At 49.9% G+C, this 25,375-nt stretch overlaps 1 protein-coding gene across 3 annotated transcripts in view; it reads left to right on the top strand.

Annotated features, from left to right (window-relative positions):
- Positions 1-540: 540 nt before the first annotated feature.
- The window catches only part of tmco6 (transmembrane and coiled-coil domains 6), a 29,973-nt gene continuing 5,138 nt past the window's right edge, over positions 541-25,375 (top strand). The window contains exons 1-11 of one of the 3 annotated variants that reach the window (XM_078411162.1): positions 541-647; positions 2,949-3,061; positions 5,284-5,393; positions 6,339-6,522; positions 7,665-7,769; positions 9,098-9,183; positions 15,798-15,914; positions 18,899-19,013; positions 19,935-20,115; positions 21,686-21,780; positions 24,369-24,539. In XM_078411162.1, the coding sequence (XP_078267288.1) occupies positions 566-647; positions 2,949-3,061; positions 5,284-5,393; positions 6,339-6,522; positions 7,665-7,769; positions 9,098-9,183; positions 15,798-15,914; positions 18,899-19,013; positions 19,935-20,115; positions 21,686-21,780; positions 24,369-24,539 (1,359 nt within the window). In that variant the 5' untranslated portion in view covers positions 541-565. Of the gene's footprint in view, positions 648-2,948; positions 3,062-5,283; positions 5,394-6,338; positions 6,523-7,664; positions 7,770-9,097; positions 9,184-9,782; positions 11,042-15,797; positions 15,915-18,898; positions 19,014-19,934; positions 20,116-21,685; positions 21,781-24,368; positions 24,540-25,375 lie in introns of those variants that run through there. The other 2 variants (XM_078411164.1, XM_078411163.1) reach the window with 2 other exon arrangements.

Raw genomic sequence — 25,375 nt, forward strand, 5'->3', positions numbered from 1 at the left:
TTCTGCTCCTGTGTCCTATGGTCTCTTGTGCCTGCGGTGCTGCTCCAAGCAAGACTTTTATGATAACTGTATGCAAAGGTACCAGAGGAGCAAGATGAACCACTCTGTCGAAATCACCTGTACTGAAGTGCAGTATGCAAAGGAGCGTAGTATGCAAAGGAGCCATTTTAGTATGCAAAACCTGCCGTTTGCTATGCCTCTCGCAGTGTAATCAGTGTTGTGATGATACCATAAAAATGCAGAATATATCTCATCTATCAATTCGCAGATTTTTATTCTTTTTTTTAAATGTCTCTGCAGGTTTCTGCCTACTAAAATGGCGCCATGACATACTACGGTTTTTAGGGTCGAGTGGTCTATCACTGTTCTATCGGCTTCACCTGTACCTCACCCCACTTGCGGCCATGGGACATGAGGGGTGTCAGCCTCATTGCTTGGGAGCTGAGGTCCTCCTGGGCTGCGGGGGGCGCTGTGGTGGCGGCGCCAGGCCGGGCAAACGTCATCGCCAGGCGCCCGCGGCGTCACCAGCGAGCGCCGGAGAGCCGGCGGTGGAAACGGCGGCGCCATGTTGCGGGCGGGCGGAGCCTTGTCCCACGGCCACGGGGCCGTGGAGGCGATTAGAGCCCGGAGGAGGCAGCAGGAGTGGGGTGAGCGGCGGGGGCCGCGACCCGGAGAGCTGGGTCTCCCCCAATCTGCCCCCACCCCTGTCTCCCCGCTCCCATACCCCCATCTCATGACAGTCTCCCCTCCCACATCCATCCCCCACCATCCATTCCCTCATGTACCTCCTCCCGTGTTCCCCCTCCCACATTATTCCCCGTCCCGCACACCCCCGCTCTCCCCCTCAGCACCGACCCATTGTGACACGTGGGGTATATTAATTAAAATACAGATTCACAACATCAAACGTATGAAACTAATAATATATTGAAGGGTCCCGACCTAAAATGTACCATATCCACGTTTTCCAGACCTGCTGAGTTACTCCAGCACTTGTGTGAACCTGCATCTGTCGTTCCTTGTGTCTCAATATATCGTGGAGCTGCTGGCTCTCCTGGCCAGAGACCCGGGTTCAACCATGCCCTCAGGTGCTGTTTGTGTGTGGAATTTGCCAATTAACCTACAAACTTGCACGTCTTTGGACTGCAGGAGGAAACCGGAACACCCGGAGAAAACCCACGCGGTCAAAGGGAGAACATGCAAATCCACAGGCAGTGCCTGAGGTCAGGATCGAACTCGAGTCTCTGGTGCTGTGAAGCAGCAACTCCACCGCTGTGCCACTGTGTGCCGCCTTTGCGAATGTGTTGTTGAAGTGTCAAATAGTCCACGACAGTAGAGGACCTGGTTGGGCAGTGATATAGCTAGTTGTTTGGGAACAGTTTGGGTTCAAGCAAATACTTCTGATCAAACGCTGGATGTTGGAACAGGTTGGGAACAGGCAAGGAGTCAGGAACAGGCTTCAAGTTTCAGAATGGATTTGATAAGACAGAGGTGGGGTTGATGTTTTCAGTTGGGGGGCAGGAAAAAAGAGACAAAGTGCTTTAGATTTTCGACTTTAGAGATACAGCGCAGAAACAGGCCTTTTGGCCCTCCGTGTCTATGCCAATCAGCGATTCCCGTACACGAACACTTTCCGACACGAGGGACAATTTACAGAAGCCAATTAAGCTACAAACCTGCATGTCTTTGGAATGTGGGAGTAAAATGGAGCCAGAGACCCGGGTTTGATCCTGACTAAGGGAGCTGTCTGTATGGAGTTTATGTTCTCCCTGTGACCGCATGGGTTTTCTCCAGGTGCTCCGGTTTCCTCCAACACTCCAAAGATGTACAGGTTTGTAAGTTAATTGGCTTCTGTAAATTGTCCCTGGTGTGTAGGATAGTGCTAGTGTACGGAGTGATTGGGCTGGTCAGCGCAGAATCGGTGAGCGGAAGGGTCTACCCTGGTTTAGATATACAGGTTTCCACCCTGTATATCTAAAGTCTAAAATGTATGAAAACAAACGTCCAGGTTCAGGAACAGCTTCTTCCCTACAACCATCAGGCTGTTGAACACTACGAACTGCCAGGGTTGCACAAGGGACTTTGGGCTTGTTTTTACACCGTGTGGGTTTTTTATTTATTGAACAACTTTTGTTCATAAGATTATTGAGTATTATGTTTACAAACCAGTTGTGCTGCTGCAAGTAAGAATTTCATTGTTCTGTTTTGGTACATGCGATGATAAACTCTTGACTCTCTTGGTTGTGCTTTGTACAAGGTGAAATAAATAGTATGAGAACACTTGTGTGGAGTTTCTATACTGCAGTGTATCGCCAGTCGTGTGCCTGTGCTACTGTCATTTTAGTTTTGCTGTCACATTTCAGGCCACAGTCCACAATAATTCTTGGCTTAAATCCACACAGTTCCTGACAACTTTGAACTTTTCTGCAACGTTTTGGGTGACATAAGTTCTAGGAGCAGAATTAGGCCATTTGGCCCATCAAGTCTACTCTGACATTCAATCATGGCTGATCTATCGTTCCCTCTTAAATCCATTCTCCTGCCTTTGTCCCATAATCCCTGACACCCGTACTAATCAAGATTCTGTCAATATCTGCCGTAAAAATATCCATTGAGTTGGTCTCCACAGCTGTCTGTTAATGAATTCCACAGATTCACCACTCTCTGACTAAAGAAATTCTTTCTCATCTCTTTTCTAAAGGTACTTCCTTTTATGCTGAGGCTATGCCCTCTGGTCCTCGACTCTCCCACTAGTGGAAACATCCTCTCCACATCCACTCTATTTAAGCCTTTCACTATTCAGCAGGTTTCAATGAGGTCCCTCCTCATCCTTCGAAACTTCAGTGTCGAAACACTCATCATACGCCAGCACATCTTTCCTCAGGATGTGGAACGTTACTGCAGGACAGTATGGTTTCAAAGCGGCTCCATTTTCTTTCTGTTCTCAGCTCTGAGGAAAGCAAGGAGGGAGACGCAACTCGTCAGTAAGAGATTGTTGAGGGAGCTTCAAGATGATGGAGAGGAGATGGAGACGCGAGAGCCCTCGGTCACTCAGGAAGAGGTGAGACCCAGTCAATCCAGGCACTGTTTAGTTTAGAGATACAGCGTGGAAACAGGACCTTTGGCCCACAGAGTCCGTGCTGACCAGTGATCACCCCATACACTAGCTCTATCCTACACCAGCGACAATTTACAGAGGCTGGTTTACTTTCAAACCTGCACATCTTTGGAAACCGGAGACGTCGGAGAAAACCCACGGGGTCACAGGGAGAACGTACAAACTCCTTACAGACAGCACCCAGGATGGAACCCAGGCTTCTGGCGGTGTGAGGAAGCAACATTACCACCGTGCCTCCCACACAGGCCTAATGCTAAGGAATGTCACAGCAGTTATTTTAATGCATGGCACGCTTCTTACATATTTGCAGAGCAGAAGGATCTAGGAGTAACGGTGCACAGTTCCCTGAGAGTGGCATTACAGTAGATAGTGGTAAAGAAGGTTTTTGCTACATTGGCCATCAATCACGGTACAGAGTATAGAAGTTGGGAGACAGACACAAAAAGTCATAACTATCTAGACGACACTTCTTCCAACCCTGCTTCCAGCAAAGACTCTATCCCTTACTCCCAATTCCTCCATCTATACCGTATGTGCATCCAAGATAAGGTGTTCCATATCAGGACATCGGAGATGTCCTCATTCTTTAGGGAATGGGGGTTCCCCTCTTCCATCATAGATGAGGCCTTCACTCGTGCCTCCTCTGTACCCCGCAGCTCCGCCATTGCTCCCCCTCCCCCAAACCACGCGGTCATAGAGAGAACGTACAAACTCCTCACAGACAGCACCCGTACTCAGGATCGGGATTAACTTCACCACCAATTTCCATCCTGCACTCAAATTCACTTGGACTCCGACACCTCCCTCCCCTTTCTTGATCTCACAGTCTCCATCACAGGAGATAAACAATCGACTGACATCTATTACAAACCCACTGACTCCCGCAACTATCTCAACTACACTTCTTCCCACCCTGCTTCCTGCAAAGACTCTATCCCCTACTACTAATTCCTCCGTATATGCCGCATCTGCGGCCAAGAAGAGGCGTTCCATAGCATGACATTCTAGGTGACCTCATTCTTTAGAGAACAGGGGTTCCCCTCCCATCGTAGATGAGGCCCCCACTCGTGGTACCCCGCAACTCCGCCCTTGCTCCCCCTCCCCCTCCCCCTAGTTGGAGAGACAGAGTCCCCCTAGCCCTTACCTTTCACCCCCATGAGCCATCGCATACAATACATAATCCTCGGACATTTTTGCCACCTCCAACAGGATCCCACCACTATTCACATCATTCCATTTCCACCGCATTCCGCAGAGACCATTCCCTCCGCAACTCCTTGGTTAACTCATCCTTTCCCACCCAAACCACCCCCTCCCCTTGTACCTTCCACTGCAACCGCAGGAGGTGTAACACCTGTCCCTATACCTCCTCCCTCGACTCTGTCCAGGTCGTTGAACACCATCGTTCAGTCCACCTGATCTCCCGGTAGCCAAACACTTTAATTCCTCTTCCCATTCACACACAGACCTTTCTGTCCTTGGCCTCCTCCATTGTCAGAGTGAGGCCAAACGCAAATTGGAGGAGCAGCATCTCATATTTCGCTTGGGCAGCTTACAACCCAGTGGTATGATGTTAATTTCTCTAACTTCAATTAACCCCTGTTTTCCCTCTCCATCCTTCCCCCACCCAAGTCGTACCAGCTTCAAAGTCATCTTGAGTCTCATTGTCTGTTCTTGTTCTCCCCTAACAAACAGCTCACAAATGGCTTGTTTCTTTTATCATTGATACTTTTTTGCACATCTTTCATTCATTTGTTCTATATCTCTCCACATCACGTCTATATCTCTTGTTTCCCTTTCCCCCGACTCTCAGTCTGAAGAAGGTACTGTAATAGCATTTAAAAGATATTTGGACAGGTTCATGGATAGGAAAAGTTTAGAGGGATATCGGACAAACGCAGACAGATGAGACGAGTGTAGATGGGGCATCTCGATCGGCATTGGCAAGTTGCGCTGAAGGGTCTGTTTCCGTGCTGTCTGACTTCTTATTTGTTTCGTTTTATTCACATGTACCTAACATTTGTCCATTACTACCACCGTTTGCATGGGGGTAGATTAGGAAAGGGGTCATAAGTGTTGGAGGAGTGTGGTCCTGTGAGTAAGTATTTGTACGTTGCAAGTAACTTGACAATTAAAGTTTAACAAAGTACCTTCCTTTCCTGAAGGTGTTGCAACTATACCAGAGGATTCAGCGTGGATCAGAAGATCGGCTTGCTGCCTTACAATCCCTGTGCCAATTACTGCACCTGGCAGAGGCACAGAAGATGTTTGTCAGGTACCAAGGAGAGAGGTCTAATATTTTTATTGTTTTAGGTGCATCCATGCACTCGGCCGATCCTACGAATCGAATGCCTTCTGAGATCTTTGTATTCTAATTCTGTCCTTGAGCACATCATTAATTTTACCATCGATCAGAACCCACCCCTCACCTGTATCCACCTATCACTGCCCCCACCGCTCTTCCAGCTTTCTTCCTCCCACGACTTACAATCAACGTGGAGATGGGTCTCGACCCGCAACGGCATCTATCCATGTTCTCCATAAATGCAACCTGGCCCGCTGAGTTACTCCAGCACTTTTTGCCCAATTTTAATGATTTTAATTTACCCTACTTTAGTTTACTTTAGAGATACAGTGCGGAAACAGGTCCTTTGGCTCACCGAGTCCGCGCCAACCAGCAATCACCCCGTCCACTAGCACTATCCTACACACTGGGAACAATTTACAATTTTACCAAAGCCAATTAACCTGCAAACCTGTGTGTCTTTGGAACATGGGGGGGGGGTACTTGAGCACCCTGAGGAAACCCACACTGTCACATGGAGAACGTACAAACTCCGTACCGCCAGCAGTCAGGATCGAACCTCGGTCTCTGGCGCTGTGAGGCAGCAGCTCGACCACTGCTCCACTGTGTCGACTCCTGCACCTTCATCATTAGAGGCCTTAAGTTGTCAGGGCTTGAGCTTCATTAAACATTTCTGCTTCTCTTAGCTTTCCTTTAACCAAACTTCTGGTCTCTGGTCTTAAAATGTGGTGTCAAAAGTAAGCAGGTAATCAAGGGAAGACTTGATAGGATTGTATAAAATTATGAGGCTTAGATAGGATAGACAGTCAGAACATTTTTTCCCCAGGGTGTAAATGTTGAAGAGCAGGGAACCAAGTACCACCATGTTCTGTGAGTGTGATCTGGGTGTTTTTATCCCCCCCCCCCCCCATGCAGGTTGGAGAACAGTATCCACGTCCTCATTGGACTCTTCACCAGTAACCTCGCGTCGGTTCAGCTCAAAGCCGCACAATGTTTACTCCGGCTCTCCCATGCCGACGATCCCATCGTCTCGCTCGTGTGTCTGCCGGCAACACCGTATCTGCTGACGTACCTCTCCGGACAGAGTGCAAAGTTCACAGTAAGTGCCTGACTGTTCACCTCGCCACAAAAAATTATTTTAGTTTATTATTGTCACGTGCACCGAGGTACAGTGAAAAGCTTTTTGTTTCGTGCTACCTAGTGAGCGGAAAGTCTATATGTGATGACAATCGAGCTGTCCACAGTGTACAGATACAGGATAAATGGAGGAATGTTTAGCGCAAGATAAAGTTCAGTAAAGTCCGATTAAAGATAGCCCTAGGGCAGATGGGAGATTTTGTGGAAGTAGTGGAGCTCGCATTGCACAAGTTTACACTCCAAGAGTATGAGAGTACAAAACTATAAGGATTGTAGGGAAGAGTTCCACGGAATGCTGGTTACCACTTTCTTAGCTTCAACTTGCGTATAGGTTTATTATTGTCATATGTACTGAGGTACAGTGAAAAGCTTTGTTTTACATGCTATCCAAACAGATCAGATAACACTATATACAAATACAATCGTCAAACTCAAGTACAATAGGTAGAGCAAAGGGGAAGATACAGAGTGCAGAATATAGTTCTCAGCATTGTAGCGCACCAGTTCCAGGGACAAAGTCCAATATCCGCAATGGGGTAGAGGTGAATCGACAGTATATGAAAGGACTGTTCCGAAGCCTGATAACAGAGGGGAAGAAGCTGTTCCTGAGTCTGGTGGTGCGAGCTTTCAAGCTTCGGTAATGTCTGCCAGACTTGAGCAGGGAAAAGAAAGAATGACCGGGGTGGGACAGGGACAAGTCTTTGATTATGTTGGGGGAGAAGAAAGAATGAACGGGGCATTGCTGAGAACAGGGTGCAATCCCGAATTTCCAAACTACTACATTGCAAATGCTGGACTTTAAGCTGTGTAGGAAGGAACTGCAGATGCTGGTTTATACCAAAGATAGACACCAAATGTTGCAGCAACTCGGTGTGTCAGGCAGCCGACCTGAAATTTCTCCAGAGATGCCGCCTGACCCGCTGAGTTACCCCAGCACTTCATGTCTATCTTCTGAAGTTTTTACTTCTTTTCTGAGGCAGTGTGGTCTAGATGGAGTCATTGGTGGGGAGATAGGTCTGTGATAGACTGGGCTACATCTATAAAGTATACTGTTGCTGGAAGGCTCCAATGTGAATCTCCTAATGTTTTTGGAAACACTTTCAGGAGCAGTGCCTATATATCCTCGGCAATCTGGCAGCGGAGAATGAGGCTGTTCGGAATCAACTGCTGCTGCAAGGTGTGGTCCATGCACTGGCCGGCTGCCTGCAGGTGAGAGATGTTCCCTTAACATTTGCTATTCAGGGTTGTTACTGTTTAGTTGAGTACTTAGAGATACAGCATGGAAACTGCCCCTTCGGCCCACCAGATCCGCGCTGACCAGCGATCACCTGCACACTAGCACTATCCTACACACTAGGTGTGGGAGCCATTTGTGTGTGTTAGCTGTCTTAGCATATTATATAATTTTTTATCCTGCTGTATTATTTTTGGACACTTGGGGGTTATCATGAGATGAATACAAGGCATTCATATATGGACTGGGAGGAGCCAGAATTATGAGTATAATTGGGAATGCAGTGATGCTTCAGACACAAAGGAGCCATGGCTAGATACAGTTCTTATCAAGTCTATGATGGGAGAAATACTATCTGTTTGAAACACTACTTCAATAAACGGCTAATTAAACTGAAACGTTGTGAAGATCTCTGTTGTTTGCGTCAAGAATGATCACTCCACTCCCTTCATGAAGATGGCAAGCGGAGACAATTCGATGGGAAAGATTGAAGTTGCCATTAAGTTTATTACAATTTACAGAAGCCAATTAACCTACAGACCCCACGTCTTCATAATGTTAGAGGAAACAGGAGCACCCGGAGGAAACCCACGCGGTCACAGGGAGAAAGTGCAGACAGCACTCAAGGTCAGGATCAAACCTGGGTCTCTGGAGCTGTAAGGCAGCAAATCTACTGCTACGCCACTGCCACCCCAGAGAGATAGTTTAGAGATACAGCATGGAAACAGGCCCTTCAGCCCACTGAGTCCACACTGACCATTGATCACCCGTTCACACTAGTTCTATGTTATCCCACTTTCTCATCACTCCCTACACACTAGGGGGTAATTTGCAGAAGTGAATTAACCTACAAACCTTTGGGACGTGGGAGGAAATTGGAGCACCTGGAGTAAACCCTTGCGGTCACAGGGAGAACGTGCAAAGTCCTCACTCACTCACGCACTCACTCATTACTCACAGCACCCAAGGTCAGGATTGAACCCGGACTGTGGCGCAGTGAGGCAACAGCTCGGCCATCTGTGCCACTATTTGCTTGGTAGCTTTACTGGGGTGCGCGAGCAGACCTGACGTGTATCTGTCGTACAGAAACAAGGAGCTGGAGCTGCAGCTGCAGGTTTACAAAAATACACAAATCACTGGAGTAGCTCAGCGGGTCAGGCAGCATCTCTGGAGAACAAAGATAGATGATGTTTGGTCCCGACCCGAAATGTGACTATCCATGTTCTCCAGAGATGCTGCCTATCCCGCTGAGTTACTCCAGCACTCTGTGTCTGTGTCTGAGTTTTTGTTTGGTCTCTTTCAGTCACCTCATGGAGCTGTGGTGGAGGCGGCTGCTTATTCACTTTCACAATTGCTGCAGGCCAAGGAAGCGAGAGAGAAGATTGTGCCGTAAGTTCTCTGAGAGTCACACAGAGTCCAGCGTGGAAATAGGCCCTTCGATCCAAATTGCCCACGCTGACCACATGAGTCCCACCTGCCTATGTTTGGCCCTTATCCCTCTAAGCCTGTCCTATCCATGTACACTTCCTAATGTTTCTTAAACGTTATGATAGTACTTGCCTCAATTACCTCCTCAATTACCTCCATACATCCATCGCCCTTTGTGTGAAAAGGTTACCCCTCAGGTTCCTATTAAATCCTTCCCCCCCCACCTTAAACATATGTCCTCTGGTTCTTGATTCCCTTACCCAAGGCAAGACAATGTACAGTGCCCTCCATAATGTTTGGGACAAAGACCCATGATTTATTTATTTCCCTCTGTACTCCATAATTTAAGATTTGTAATAGAAAAAAATCACATGTGGTTAAAGTGCACATTGTCAGATTTTATTAACGGGTATTTTTATACATTTTGGTTTCACCATGTAGAAATTACAGCTGTGTTTATACATAGTCCCCCCCATTTCAAGGCACCATAATGTTTGGGACACATGGCTTCACAGGTGTTTGTAATTGCTCAGGTGTGTTTAAATGCCTCCTAAATGCAGGTATAAGAGAGCTCTCAGCACCGAGTCTTTCCTCCAGTCTTTCCATCACCTTTGGAAACTTTTATTGCTGTTTATCAACATGAGGACCAAAGTTGTGCCAATGAAAGTCAAAGAAGCCATTATGAGACTGAGAAACAAGAATAAAACTGTTGGAGACATCAGCCAAAACTTAGGCTTACCAAAATCAACTGTTTGGAGTATTATTAAGAAGAAAGAGAGCACTGGTGAGCTTACTAATCGCAAAGGAACTGGCAGGCCAAGGAAGACTTCCACAGCTGATGACAGAAGAATTCTCTCTGTAATAAAGAAAAATCCCCAAACACCTGCCCAACAGATCAGAAACACTCTTCAGGAGTCAGGTGTGGATTTGTCAATGACCACTGTCTGCAGAAGACTTCATGAAGAGGAATCCAAAGGCTACACTGCAAGATGCAAACCACTGGTTAGCTGCAAAAATAGGATGGCCTGGCTACACTTCGCCAAGAAGTACTCAAAAGAGCAAACACAGTTCTGTAAAAAGGTCTTGTGGACAGATGAGACGAAGATTAATTGATATCAGAGTGATGGTAAGAGGAAAGTATGGAGGAGAGAAGGAACTGCCCAAGATCCAAAGCATACCACCTCATCTGTGAAACACAGTGGTGGGGGTGTTATGGCCTGGGCATGTATGGCTGCTGAAGGTACTGACTCACTTATCTTCATTGATGATACAACTGCTGATGGTAGAAGCATAATGAATTCTGAAATGTATAGACACATCCTATCTGCTCAAGTTCAAACAAATGCCTCAAAACTCATTGGCCGGCGGTTCATTCTACATCAAGACAATGATACCAAACATACTGCTAAAGCAACAAAAGAGTTTTTCAAAGCTAAAAAATGGTCAATTCTTGAGTGGCCAAGTCAATCACCCGATCTGAACCCAATTGAGCATGCCTTTTATGTGCTGAAGAGAAAACTAAAGGGGACTAGCCCCAAAACAAGCATAAGCTAAAGATGGCTGCAATACAGGCCTGGCAGAGCATCACCAGAGAAGACACCCAGCAACTGGTGATGTCCATGAATCGCAGACTTCAAGCAGTCATTGCATGCAAAGGATATGCAACAAAATACTAAACATAACTACTTTCATTTACATGACATTGCTGTGTCCCAAACATTATGATGCCCTGAAATGGGGGGACTATGTATAAACACTGCTGTAATTTCTACCTGGTGAAACCAAAATGTATAAAATTACCGTTTATTAAAATCTGACAATGTGCACTTTAACCACATGTGATTTTTTTTCTATTACAAATCTCAAATTGTCGAGTAAAGAGGCAAATAAATAAATGATGGGTCTTTGTCCCAAATTTTATGGAGGGCACTGCATCTATCTGATCTATTCCTCTCATGATTTTGAACACCTCTATAAAATCACCCCTTATCCTCTTGCGCTCCAAGGGATAAAGTTCTGGCCTGCTCAACTTCCCGAAAGTTCAGGCCCTTGCGTCCTATCAACATCCTCGTAAAAATTTCTGCACCCTTTCCAGCTTGTCACATCCTTCCTATAACATGGTGCCCAAAACTAAACAGAATACTCTAAATGCGGCCTCACCAATGTCTTGTACAACTGCAACATGACTTCCCAACTTCTGCACTCAATGCTGTGACCGATGAAGGCTAATGTGCCAAAAGCCCTTTTTTGACCACTCTATCTGCCCAATTGTTTTTTCAATGTTGTGATAGTACCTGCCTTAACTACCTACTCAGGCAGCTTGTTCCATACACCCACCACTCTCAACAACAGACAGAGCTTTATTTGTCATTCGGTACCAAGGTACCGAACGAAATTACATAGCAGTCATACACAAAAAAGAACACAAGACACATGACCCCAACACAAACGTCCATCACAGTGACTCCAAACACCCCCTCACTGTGATGGAGGCAACAAAACTTCCACTCTCTTCCCCACGCCCACGGACAGACAGCTCGTCCCTGACCGACCCGCACAGTCCCCGCAAGGGGATGGAAGTCCCCGCGGCCGAGCCGCACCGGGCGCTGAAACATCCCGCGGCCGAGCCGGGCGACGGAAGGCCCCGCGACCGAGCCGTGCGCAGCTAAGTCCCGCGGCCGAGCCGCACCGGGCATCGCTAAGTCCAGCGGCCGAGCCGCACCAGTGATGGTAGGCCCCGCGGCCGAGCCGTGCCGGGCGATGTTAAGTCCAGCGGCCGAGCCGTACCGGGCGATGGAAGGCCCCGCGGCCAAGCCGCACCGGGCGATGTTAAGTCCAGCGGCCGAGCCGCACCAGCGATGAAAAGTCCCGCGGCCGAGCCGCGCCGGGCTATGTAAAGTCCCGCGGCCGAGCCGCACCGGGCGATGTTAGGCCCCGCGGCCAAGCCGCGCCGGGCGATGTTGCGCCCCGCAGCCGAGCCACACCGGGCACTGTTAAGTCCAGCGGCCGAGCCGCACCGGACGATGTTAAGTCCAGCGGCCGAGCCGCACCGGACGATGTTAAGTCCCGCGGCCGAGCCGCACCGGGCGATGGAAGGCCCCGCGGCCGAGCCGCACCCCGCGCCGTGAGGAAGAGACCTAAAAGAGAAAGGTTTCCCCCACACCCCCCCCCCCCCACACCACCACCCCCCACACATACACAAAAAAACAAAACAAAAAAAAACATCCCAACACCGACACACAACAAAAAAAAAGGAAAGAAGACGAACAGACTGCTAGCGAGCCGCAGCCGTTAGGCGCCGCCACTTCCGCCATGTGCCACTTTCTGTGTGAAAGAAAAAGTTGCCCCTCGGGTTCCCATTAAATCTTCCACCCCCACCCCTCACCTTAAACCTTAATCCTCTGGTTCTTGAAGTCTTGAATCATGGCGTCATACAGCATGGAAATAACCCCTTGGGCCCAAGTCGCTCAGGCCAATCAAGATTCCCCATCCATGGTCGTCCCATCTACCAGGGTTTGGCCCATATCTCTTCCTATATGTCCAATTTTTAAGGTCATACATTTTGGGACATCAAATATTTCTCTCTCTTTAAACCCTCTGCTGCTGTTTTTTCCTCTTTTCCTTTGTACTCAAGGTGTTTACTGGAAGATTTACCAAGAGTAGGGGAATCAAGAACCAGAGGACGCAGGTGAAGGTGAGAGGGGAAAGATTTAATAGGAACCTGAGGGGCAAATTTTTCACACAGAGGGCGGTGGTTAATGGATCGAGCTGCCAGAGGAGGAAGTTGAGGCAGGTACTCTAAAAGCATCTAAAAGATATGTGGACAGGTAACTGGATAGGAAAGGTTTAGAGAGAGAGATGGATCAAACTCGGGCAGGTGGGACTATTGTAGATGGGACATCTTGGGCAAGTTGAGCCAAATGGCCTGTTACCATGCTGTATGACTCTTTGATTCTATCATAAAATATGAATTTAAAGTATTGCAGATGTTATCAGTAGTAATGCCTTCCAATAGTCTGGAAAATCTGTCAGTCCATCTGTCAAAGGTGTTTTATTGTATTTTGCTGTTATTGGAGTTTTATTGTATTTTGTAGCACCTTACCTCATTCTGTAGAATGTCTGAAGGAGGGTTCTGACCTGAAACGACACCTATGCATTCAGGTTGAAGTACATTATTGTCCAGTGTACCGAGGTACAGTTAAAAGCTTTTATTTTTCTCCAAAGATCTGCCTGAATCACTGAGTTCCTCCAATACTTTGTGTTTTTGCTCACGATTGCAGCAAGTGCAATTCCTTGTGTCTCCCAAACTGAAGAAGGGTCCTTACCTGAAACGTCATCTGTCCATTCCCTCCACAGACTTGTTGAGTTCCTCTAGCACTTTGCGTTTTGCAAGATTTCTGCATCTGTAGTTCCTTGTTCAGCGCATACCAACCTCCCTTCCATCTACACCACGCTGCCTCGGCAAGGCCACCAGCATAATCAAGGACCAGTCTCACCGCAGTTACTCCCTCTTCTGCCCTCTCCCATCAGGCAAGAGGTACAGAAGTGTGAAAACGCACACCTCCAGATTCAGGGATAGTTTCTTCTCAGCCGTTATCGAGCAACTGAACCACCCTACCAACAACTAGACGGCAGTCCTGAGCTATTCTCAACTTCATTGGAGACCCTCGGACTATCTTTGATTGGACTTTACTTCTTGCACTAAACGCTATTCCCTTTATCTTGTATCTGTACACTGTGAATGGCTCGATTGTAGTCATGGATTGTCTTACTGGATAGCATACAAAAAAAGCTTTTCATTGTATCTCAGTACAGGTGACAATAAACTAAACGAAGCTAAAGACAGACTCACCTGTGCATGAGCATGAGGTGCAGTACCTCTCGAGCCATGCACATGACAATAATAAACCTGAACCTCTGGAATGTCCTTACTGGGCCCTGCCACCAGGGGGTGATGGTGCTCCGTCTGACTGAGTTACTAGCAAGCACTGGAATAATCATTCATGGCTGGAGAGGGAGAAGGCTTTGTACCTCTGCCAAAGACCAGGATGTTCTCTTCATGACTATATTCGTCCACTGTAAGATCAAAATACTGCAGATACTGGCACGTAAACATACGTTCTGGAAATATCTGACACCCTTTAGTCTCCTTTTCATCTGTGGCCTTTGTCCACCCATCCGCCAATCAACCCTTTTAAGCTTTAGAGATGCGCGCGGAAACAGGCCCTTCGGCCCACCGAGTCTGCGCCGACCAGCGATCACTCCCTACACTAGCACTATCCTGCACTTTTGGGACAATTTATAATTTACAAAAGTTAATTAATCTACAAACCTGCACATCTTTAGAGTGTGGGAGGAAACCGAGGCACCTGGGGAAAACCCATGTGGTCACAGGGAGAACATATAATTTTCGTACAAACAGCACCCGCAATCAGGATCGAACCCGGGTCTCTGGTACTGTAAGCAACTATACTGCAGCGCAACTGCGCTGTTAGTGTTGTGTAGTGTTCAAGAGTCTGATTGTTGTTGGGAAGAAGCTGTTCTTGAACTCAGAGGTTTAGGTTCTCAGGCTCCTGTAAGATCTCTCCGATGGCAGGAGTGAAATGAGAGCATTGCCTAAGTGATATGGGTCTTCGATGCTGGCTGCCTTTTTGAGGCAGGATTTCATGTCCATAAGTGTAAGGAGCAGAATTAGACCATTCGGCTCATCGAACCTACTCCGCCATTCAGTCATGGCTGATCTCCTGTAGACCCCTTCGATGGTGGGGAGGACGGATAGGGGAGAGGTGCAGAAGAGAGTAACGAGAGTGATCCCGGGGTTGAGAGAACTTGGTGAGGTTCCCCATGGAGTGGAGAAGGCCAGGAGCAGGTTTCATCGGCATTGAACACCACAGAGGGGTGAAATAAGCAAAGCGAAACTCCCCCGTATTTGCAACCGAAGGAAATTGGTGGACCTTCATAGTTGAGGTTAGTGTTGTGCATTGTTCAAGAGCCTGATGCTTCTTAGGAAGAAACTGTTCCTAAACTTTGGGAAGGCTGGAAGACTGGTGGGGAGGCCAAACCTTGGCAAGATCACCACTCTATAAGATCACCCCTCGGCCTGCGCACCCAGGAATAAAGTCCTAGCCTGCCCAACGTCTCCCTACAGCTCAGGCCCTTGAGTCCTGGCAACGTCCGAGTAAATTGCAAAAGGTGGTGAACACTGTCCGACCCATCCCGGGAACTGACCTACCCACCACTGAAGGGATTTACAGGAGTTGCTGCCTCAAAAAGGCAGCCTGCATCATCAGAGACCCACACCATCCTGGCCATGCTCTCATTTCACTCCTGCCATCGGGGAAAAGGTACAGGTTGAGAGAACTTGGTGAGGTTCCCCATGGAGTGGAGGCTGCTGAAAGCAGTAACGTCCAGATTCAAGTAAGAATTTCATTGTTTGGTTTCAGGGCTTATGGCAATAAAGCACTCTTGCCTCTTTAAATCTTCACTGCACTTTTTCCAGCTTAAAACTTCTGCTCTTGTCATTGGCAAGACATTATTTCTTTCCTCTCTTGCATCTGATTTTGTATTCCCGGCAGTGCGGTTCTGGAAGCGAGCCTAACGCCACGTTTGATTGAATTGCTGGATCTGGACTCTGAAGTGGGGATGCCCACGGCCGTGGAGTGTGCCTGGTGCCTGCACTACATCGTGAGTAGGTAACGCATCCCTTCAGCTTGCTGCAGTCCAGTTTACCACTCTGGAGAGAGACATAGGGAGGGTAGACAGTCACAACCTTTTTTCCCCAGGATGAAAAAATCAAGTACTGAAGAGCACAGCTTCACGATTCGATGGTCAACGTTTAAAGGAGGCGTGCGGGGCAAGTTTTTTTTAAACACAGAGTATGGTGGGTGCCTGGAACACACTGCCAGGGTTTATGAGGCCTTTATTTAGGCACATGGATATGCAGGGAATGGAGAGACGTGGGTTAATCCTAACGCTAAAGCATGGAATGGAGGGATATGCGTTAGCCCTAACGCTAAAGCATGGAATGGAGGGATGTGGGTTAACCCTAACGCTAAAGCATGGAGTGGAGGGATATGGGTTAACCCTAACGCTCAAGCATTTGAATGGAGGGATGTGGGTTAGCCCTAACGATCAAGCATTTGAATGGAGGGATGTGGGTTAACCCTAACGCTCAAGCATGGAGTGGAGGGATGTGGGTTAATCATAACGCTAAAGCATGGAGTGGAGGGATGTGGGTTAATCATAACGCTAAAGCATGGAGTGGAGGGATGTGGGTTAACCCTAACGCTCAAGCATGGAGTGGAGGGATGTGGGTTAATCATAACGCTAAAGCATGGAGTGGAGGGATGTGGGTTAATCATAACGCTAAAGCATGGAGTGGAGGGATGTGGGTTAATCATAACGCTAAAGCATGGAGTGGAGGGATGTGGGTTATGCGCAAGCAGATATGGTTGAAAGGAACTGCAGATGATGGTTTATACCAAAGATAGAGACAAAATGCTGGTGTAACTCAGCGGGACAGGCAGCATCTCTGGAGAAAAGAACAGGCGACATTTCGGGTCTACTTCAGACTAAATTCATTTTTGCGACAGGCCCATTCTTTGCTGATTGTTTTTTAAGATGGGATACTTGAGAGGCAAGAATCAGTTGTTGCAGATTGATTGATGATAGATGCAACATTGATGCAGGCCCTTCGGCCCGCCGAGTCCACGCCGACCATCAATCATCCATTCGCACTATTTCCATGTTATCCCATTGTCTCATCCACTCCCTACAAACTGGGGGCAATTTATAGAGGACAATTAACCTGCAAACCTGCCATCTTTGGGATGTGGGAGGAAACCAGAGCATTATTGTTAAGGCGGTAGTTTTATACATCGGTAGCAGATTGATGCAGGACTTCCAGAATGGTAAAGAAGACCTATGGTATGTTTGCCTTCATTGGTTGGGGCATTGAGGATATGTGTAAGATTTGTAGGATTTGGGTTAGGCCGCATTTGGAGTGTTGTGTACACTTCTTGTCGCCCTATTCCAGCTGTATATCTACTGAGAGGCCACCGTTAGTGCAGCTTTCTCTTTGAGGCACAGACTGCCCCTTAACTTTCCACCATCCCACCGCCCTCGTCCAGCTGCCCCTAACCCGTGCCGCCGCCCCAAACCCTTCCAGCCGCTTCACCCTGCCCCATGAGCCGGCTTCTATTCCACTTGCCTAGAAAGATTGGTTGAAACATTTGTCTCTCTCTCCATCTCTCTGTCTACCCCCTCCCCTCCTCCTTCCACCCACCCGCTCACCCTTTCCTCCTCTCTCCCCGTCCCCGCTTCCCCTCCCTCCCCTACACCCTCCCTCCCCTACACCCTCCCTCCCCTACACCCTCCCCCCCCCCTGCACCCTCCCCCCCCCCCCTGCACCCTCCCCCCCTGCACCCTCCCTCCCCTGCACCCTCCCTCCCCGGCACCCTCCCCCCCGGCACCCTCCCCCCCCGGCACCCTCCCCCCCCGGCACCCTCCCCCCCCGGCACCCTCCCCCCCCCGGCACCCTCCCCCCCCCCCCCGGCACCCTCCCCCCCCCCCCCCCCGGCACCCTCCCCCCCTCCCCCGGCATCCTCCCCCCCCCCGGCACCCTCCCCCCCCCCGGCACCCTCCCCCCCCCGGCACCCTCCCCCCCCCCGGCACCCTCCCCCCCCCCGGCACCCTCCCCCCCCCCGGCACCCTCCCCCCCCCCGGCACCCTCCCCCCCCCCGGCACCCTCCCCCCCCCGGCACCCTCCCCCCCCCCCCGGCACCCTCCCCCCCCCCGGCACCCTCCCCCCCCCCGGCACCCTCCCCCACCCCGGCACCCTCCCCCCCCCCGGCACCCTCCCCCCCCCCCCGGCACCCTCCCCCCCCCCCCGGCACCCTCCCCCCCCCCCGGCACCCTCCCCCCCCCCCGGCACCCTCCCCCACCCCCGGCACCCTCCCCCCCCCCCGGCACCCTCCCCCCCCCCCGGCACCCTCCCCCCCCCCCGGCACCCTCCCCCCCCCCGGCACCCTCCCCCCCCCCCGGCACCCTCCCCCCCCCCCCGGCACCCTCCCCCCCCCCGGCACCCTCCCCCCCCCCGGCACCCTCCCCCCCCCCCGGCACCCTCCCCCCCCCCCGGCACCCTCCCCCCCCCCCGGCACCCTCCCCCCCCCAGGCACCCTCCCCCCCCCCCGGCACCCTCCTCCCCCCGGCACCCTCCCCCCCCGGCACCCTCCCCCCCCCCGGCACCCTCCTCCCCCCCGGCACCCTCCTCCCCCCCGGCACCCTCCCCCCCCCGGCACCCTCCGCCCCCCGGCACCCTCCCCCCCCCGGCACCCTCCCCCCCCCGGCACCCTCCCCCCCCCGGCACCCTCCCCCCCCGGCACCCTCCCCTCCCGGCACCCTCCCCCCCCCGGCACCCTCCCCCCCCCGGCACCCTCCCCCCCCCCCCGGCACCCTCCCCCCCCCGGCATCCTCCCCCCCCCCCCCCCGGCACCCTCCCCCCCCCGGCACCCTCCCCCCCCCCGACACCCTCCCTCCCCCCCCTACACCCTCCCCCCCTGCACCCTCCCTCCCCTACACCCTCCCTCCCCTACACCCTCCCTCCCCTACACCCTTTCCCCCGACTCCCTACTTCACACACACTCACTCTCTCTCTCTCTCTCTTTTTCGCCTGCAGCGGTGTCGACAGTGAGTGTTTGATCTCCCAGGGCTTCCTGCACCAAGCTGTAACGCTGCTGATAGCTTTGGGCCGAGCCATTGATTCTGGCGCAGCAACAGATGGTGTGGAATTAGTAAGTGAAGCTGGGAGATTCTCTAATTTATCCCCACTTGCCCATTGCCGGTGCCATTACAGAGCGGGAGAGAATCCATCTGATGCATAATAGAAAGTAAAATGAGTATTTATGCAATGCCTTTTACAGCTCTGGGACTTCTTCCAGCACTTTACAGCTTGTTTCTATGAAGCGTGGTTACTGTTGTAAAGTAGGGAACTTTACAGATCCTTCGAACATCCTGACCCCATGTTTAGTAATATGATAACGACCAGATAATGCACCTTTGGGGTAAACGTTGGCTCAGGGTTTGTGCAAGATCAGAGATCATAAGATCACAAGACACAGGAACAGACTTAGGCCATTCGGCCCATCGAGTTTGCTCCGCCATTCAATCGTGGCTAATCTATTTTTCCCCCTCAACCCCATTCTCCTGCCTATGACTATCCTATCAAGGGGTGGCACATTCCACACTCCAAAGACGCGCAAGTTTGCAGGTTAATTGGCATCTGTAAATTGTCCCTAGTGTGTAGGATAGAACTTGTGTACGGGGTGATCGCTGGTAGGAGTAGACTCAATGGGACGATGGGCCTGTTTCCACATTATCTCTAATCTCTAAACTCTGACTGTCTAAGTGCCTCTTAAACACAGTGATTATATCTGGAACTCTGGCCCTGCCGGAGCTGGGAGATCCATTCCCATAGCCAACTTCTGTGGCCGAATTTGCGGGCCGATATGTCGGCTCCCTGGCGGCCCAGGTGGATCATTCCGGTACCATTGGACTCCTCTTGGAGGCCGTGACCTCTGTTGGTCGGGCAAAGCGGATAATCCAGAAAGGCTCTGGAACCAAGGGTGCCGGGGAATTGATGGGGGACCTGGTGGGCCTACTGTTTTCTGGATCTCTTGCTTGACCATCGCTGCATGTGGTTTTGGCTGTTCCAGCTGATTTACCCGGTGGCCCGGTGTTTGGGGAACCTGACTGCAAGCCGTGACACAACTCCGCGCAGAAGCCGACTGGTTGACTGCGGACTGCTGCCCGCGCTGAGCTCAATCATCAGCAAGTTCCTGCCGATGCAGCCCTCCGTCACTCGGGAATGCCTCTGGCTCCTCAACAACCTCACTGGTGAGTCTGCTCTGAGATGGAGCCTCACAGCATGGAAACAGGCCCTTCAGCCCCACTCACCTGTGCCGACCCACAGTCTCACAGAATAGAAACGGGCCCTTCAGCCCCACTCACCTGTGCTGACCCACAGTCTCACAGCATGGAAACAGGCCCTTCGGCCCCATTAACCTGTGCCGACCCACAGTCTCGCAGCATGGAAACAGGCCCTTTGGCCCCACTCACCTGTGCTGACTTACAGTCTCACAGCATGGAAGCAGGCCCCTCGGCCCCTCTCACCTGTGCCGACCTACATTCTCACAGCATGGAAGCAGGCCCCTCTCACCTGTGCCGACCAACAGTCTCACAGAATGGAAATGCGCCCTTCGGCCCCACTCACCTGTGCCGACCCACAGTCTCACAGCATGGAAACGGGCCCCTCGGCCCCACTCACCTGTGCTGACCAACATGCCCCATCTACACTCGTCCCTCCTGCCTACTTTTGGCCCATATCCCTTCAATGTTTTCCTATCCATGTACACTACGCACTAGGGGACAAATAAACCACAGACACGCACACCTTTGGGATGTGTGAGGAAACTGGAGAAAACCCACGTATGGTCACGGAGAGAACATGCAAACTTGACACAGATAGCACCCTTAGATACCCATTATATTACATGGAAATGCAAAATCAATAGAGTCACATAGCACGGAAACAGGCACTTCAGCCCAACTGGCCCATGCCGACCAACATGCCCCCTCTAAGCTAGTCCCACCTCCCCACGTTTGGCCTATATCTCCCTCAACCTATCTAATACATGTACCCATCCAAATGTCTTTTAAATGTTGTTGGAGTACCTGCCTCAACTACCTCCTCTGGCAGCTCGTTCCATACACCCACCACCCTCTGTGTGAAAAAGTTGCTCTTCAGGTTCCTATTAAATCTTTCCACTCTCACAAACCTATGTCCCCTGGTTCTTGATTCACCTGCTGCCGCTAAAATACTCTTTGCATCCCCCCCTCTCTATTCCCCTCTATTAAATCTTTCCCCACCACCTTTAAAAGACACTTGGACAGGTACATGGATAAGAAAATTTTGGAAGTATATGCACCAAATGTGGACAAATGGGACTCGCTTAGATAATGTATCTAGATTGGCATAGTTGGGCCGAAGGCCCTGTTTCCATGCTGTATATCTCTTTAACTGTCACCTCAAACATATGTCCTCCAATTATTGATTCCCCCAACCCTGAGTAAAAGATTCTGTGCATTCACCGTACCTATTCCCCTCATGATCTTATACACCTCGAGGGGATCGTCCCTCATTCTCCTGCGCTCCAAGGAATAAAGTCCTAGTCTGCTCAACCTCTCCCTACAGCTCAGGCCCTCGAATCCTGGCAACATCCTCGTAAATCTTCTCTGCACCCTTTCCAGCTTGACAACATCTTTCCTATAACATGGTGCCCAAAACTGAACACAATAAATGTGGCTTCTCCAGCGCCTTGTACAACTGCAGCATGACCTCCCAAACTCTATACTCAATACTCTGACTGATGAATGCCAACTCTTGACTCTTCATTGTTCCCTGCAGTTGGCGAAGAACAATTCTGCTCTGCCTTCTTCAACTATAATCTGGTGCCAGTGTTACTCCAACTTATCCCCTTTTGTGGTGGCATTAACACGCTGGTGAGTTTGCACTTGGATTTGATATCTGCGCTCTTCGAATATAGGTTGTGAATATCGGCTGTCAGGGGAAAGGCACAAAGTGCTGAGGTAACTCAGTGGGTCAAGCAGCATTTCTGGAGAACATGCATAGGGGACGTTTCGGGTCGAGACCCTTCCTCAGACTCTGAAGAAGGGTCCTGAGCCAAAATGTCACTTATCAGGCAACTGAGCAACAAGAGTGCGGCTCATCGAAGACCTTCAGACTATCTCTAATCCGGCTTTACTGGACTTTATGTTGCATTAAACGCCATTCCCTTTATCCTGTATCTGAACATTGGACGGTTCAGCTGACAGCTTAGTAGGTAACAAAAACCTTTTCACTGTACATCGGTACACGTGACAATAAACTAAACTAAACCATGTTCTCCAGCAATGCTGCCTGACCCGTTGAGTTACTACAGCACTTTGTGCCTTTCCTTGGTAAATCAGCATCTGCAGTTCCTTATTTCTACATATTGGTTCTGATTTCTCTCCCTGACCGACTATCCTTTAGGATTCTTGCTGTCTGTCTCCTGGGTGTCCCTGATTATCACCACTCTACTACTGCCTCTATAAGTTTGTACCTTTGTCCTCCCCATTCCAGTATCTTTTTTATCTTAGTTTAGTTTTAGAGATACAGTATTGAAGCAGGCCCTTCGGCCCGCCGAATCCGTGCCGACCAACGATCACCCGAACACCAATCCTATCCTACACACCAGGGATAATTTACAGAAGCCAATTAACCTACAAACCTGTACGTCTTTGGAATGTGGGAGGAAACCAAAGCACCTCGGAAAAAACCCACGCGGTCTCTGGGAGAACGTACAAACTCCGTACAGACAGGACCCGCAGTCAGGATCGAACCTGGGTCTCTGGCGCTGTGAGGCAGCAACTCTACCGTTGTGCCACTGTGCTGCCCTGTCTCCTCCTGATGTTGACACTGTCTCTGCTGAAAGCACAAGCCTTGCTGGTGTACTCTAGTCCATCCACTCTCGTCGTAAGGATTCCACAGAAGTATCGGTTTATTCTTGTCATGTGCATTGGGATGCAGTGAAAAACTTTGTTTTGCTTGCTAGTACCATCCAGGCAAGTCATACCATTGTAGAAAGAAAGAACCGCAAGTGCTGGTTTAAATCAAAGATAGACACAAATTGCTGGAGTAATTCAACCGGTCAGGCAGCATCACTGGTGAAAAAGGATGGGTGACGTTTTGGGTCGGGTCGAGACTGAAGAAGGGTCCCGACTCGAAACATCACCCATCCTTTTTCTCCACAGATGTTGCCTGACCTGCTGAGTTACTGCAGCACTGTATCTCTATCTCAAGTCATAACATTCCTGAATTAAAAAAATCGGTACATAAGTACAACAGATTGTGGAAAGAGAAAGGAAACAGTGTGCAGAATATAGTTTAGTTTACAGATACAACATGGAAACAGTCCCTTTGGCCCACTGAGTCCATGCCGACCATCGATCAACCCGTTCACACAAGTTCTATGTTATCCCACTTTTGCATCCACCCCCTACACACTCGGGACAATTTTCAAAGGGCAATTAACTCCACACAGACAGCACCCGAGGTCAGGATCGAACCCGGGTCTCTGGCACTGTGAGGTAGTGTCGACCAGCTGTGCCAGCTGTTTCAACTGCAGAGAAAGTACCTATCTATGCCTCTCATAATTTTAGAAACTTCTATTAGGTCTGCCTTCAACCATCGGCAGTCAAGAGAAACTTCTCCTTGTAGCGAATACCCTCTAATCCAGGCGTCATTCTGGTAAACCTCTGCACCCTTTCCAAAGCTTCCACATCCTCCCTGTAATGGGGTGACCAGAACTGCACACAATACTCCAAATGCCACCAAACTGAATTCTTATAAAACTGTAATGTGACTTTCAGTCAAAGGTTATGGGGAGAAAGCAGGCGAGTGTGGTTGAGAGGGAAAGATACGTCAGCTATGATCGAGTGGCAATGTACACCCCGATGGGCTGAATGGCCCAATTCCGCTCCTATGACTTATGAACTGACTCTCATAGTCAATGTCCTGACGGATGAAGGCAAGCATACCGCATGCCTTCTTTACCACTCTATCTACTTGTTTTTCGGGGAGTATATTAAGGCTTTATCCGCAAGAGCTACGACATTTAAGTACAGTAAGCCCTCGCAATAACGGATCTCTAAATAGCGGATTTTGGTTGTAGCGGACTGTGTTGAGTTCAGTTTAGTTTGAGATACAACACGGAAACAGGCCCTTTGGCCCACCCAGTCAGCACAGACCAGCAATTCCCGTATACTAACACTTCCTGTGTGCTGGGGAGAATTTACAAAAAAAAATTCCACTAAAACCAGTTAACCTACCCACGTCTTTGGAGAGTGGGAGGAAACGGGAGTGCCCGTACAGAAACCCACGCGGTCACAAATGCCGTACAGACAGAATCCATAGTCAGGATTGAACCCAGGACTCTGGTGCTGTAAGGCAGCAGGCCCACCGTTGCACCACTGTACGCCCTCTACTCCAGCGCTTGTGCCTATCTCCAGTCTTGTACAACGTGTGTATGATGATGTGTTTAATGTAGGTCCTGACGCTGTTGGGCAACATTGCGGAGACAGGGCCGCAGCTCTGTGAGAAACTGCGGCAACATCGGGAGATATTTTCTGCCCTCTGCACCTCCATGAGGACAGCTGATACAGAGACCGTGCGCATGGCTCTAGAAGTACTGCACCTCATCCTCATGCACTGTGCGCAGGTGAGTCTGGCTTCAGCTTAGTTTCGTTTATTGTCGGTGAAACGCTTTTTGTTACGTACTATCCAGTCAGCGGAAAGACACGGCATGATTACAATCAGGCTATCCACAGTGTACAGATACAGGATAAAGAGAACAACGTTTAGTGCAAGATAACTTTAAGTGAAGTCAGATCAAAGATAGTTGAACGGTCTCCAATGAGGTAGATGGTATCTCAGGACTGCTCTCTAGTCCAGCGGAGTCAGGGGGTATGGGGAGAAGGCAGGAACGGGGTACTGATTGAGAATGATCAGCCATGATCACATTGAATGGCGGTGCTGGCTCGAAGGGCCGAATGGCCTCCTCCTGCACCTATTGTCTATTGTCATAGTATGGTTCAGTTGCCTGATAACTGCTGGGAAGAAAATGTCCCTGAATCTGGAGGTGTGCATTTTCACACTTCTTTACCTCTTGCCTGATGGGAGAGGGGAGAAGAGGGAGTGACCGGGGTGAGACTGGTCCTTGATTATGCTGGTGGCCTTGTCAAGGTAGCGTGAAGTGTCTAATGCACCTTGCACAGGTGAGCCTATCTCTTGCAGTCAACTAAACTAGATTTAAACTAGATAAACTAAATTTACTCCCTCCCTATCTCAGAACTCTTGGATGCTATTGTGAATGGGCGATCGATGGTCGGGGTGAACTCAGTGAGCTGAAGGGCCTGTTTCCATGCTGTTTCACTAAACTAAACAAAACTAATTGTCATATGTACTGACAACAGAACAATGAAATTCTTACTTGCAGCAGCACAACAGGACTGTAAACACTGTTCATCAAGGTTAAACAAGAGGCACAAGAAACTT

The sequence above is a fragment of the Rhinoraja longicauda genome, chromosome 14 (genome assembly GCF_053455715.1).
Source record: "Rhinoraja longicauda isolate Sanriku21f chromosome 14, sRhiLon1.1, whole genome shotgun sequence".
Lineage (NCBI taxonomy): Eukaryota > Metazoa > Chordata > Chondrichthyes > Rajiformes > Arhynchobatidae > Rhinoraja > Rhinoraja longicauda.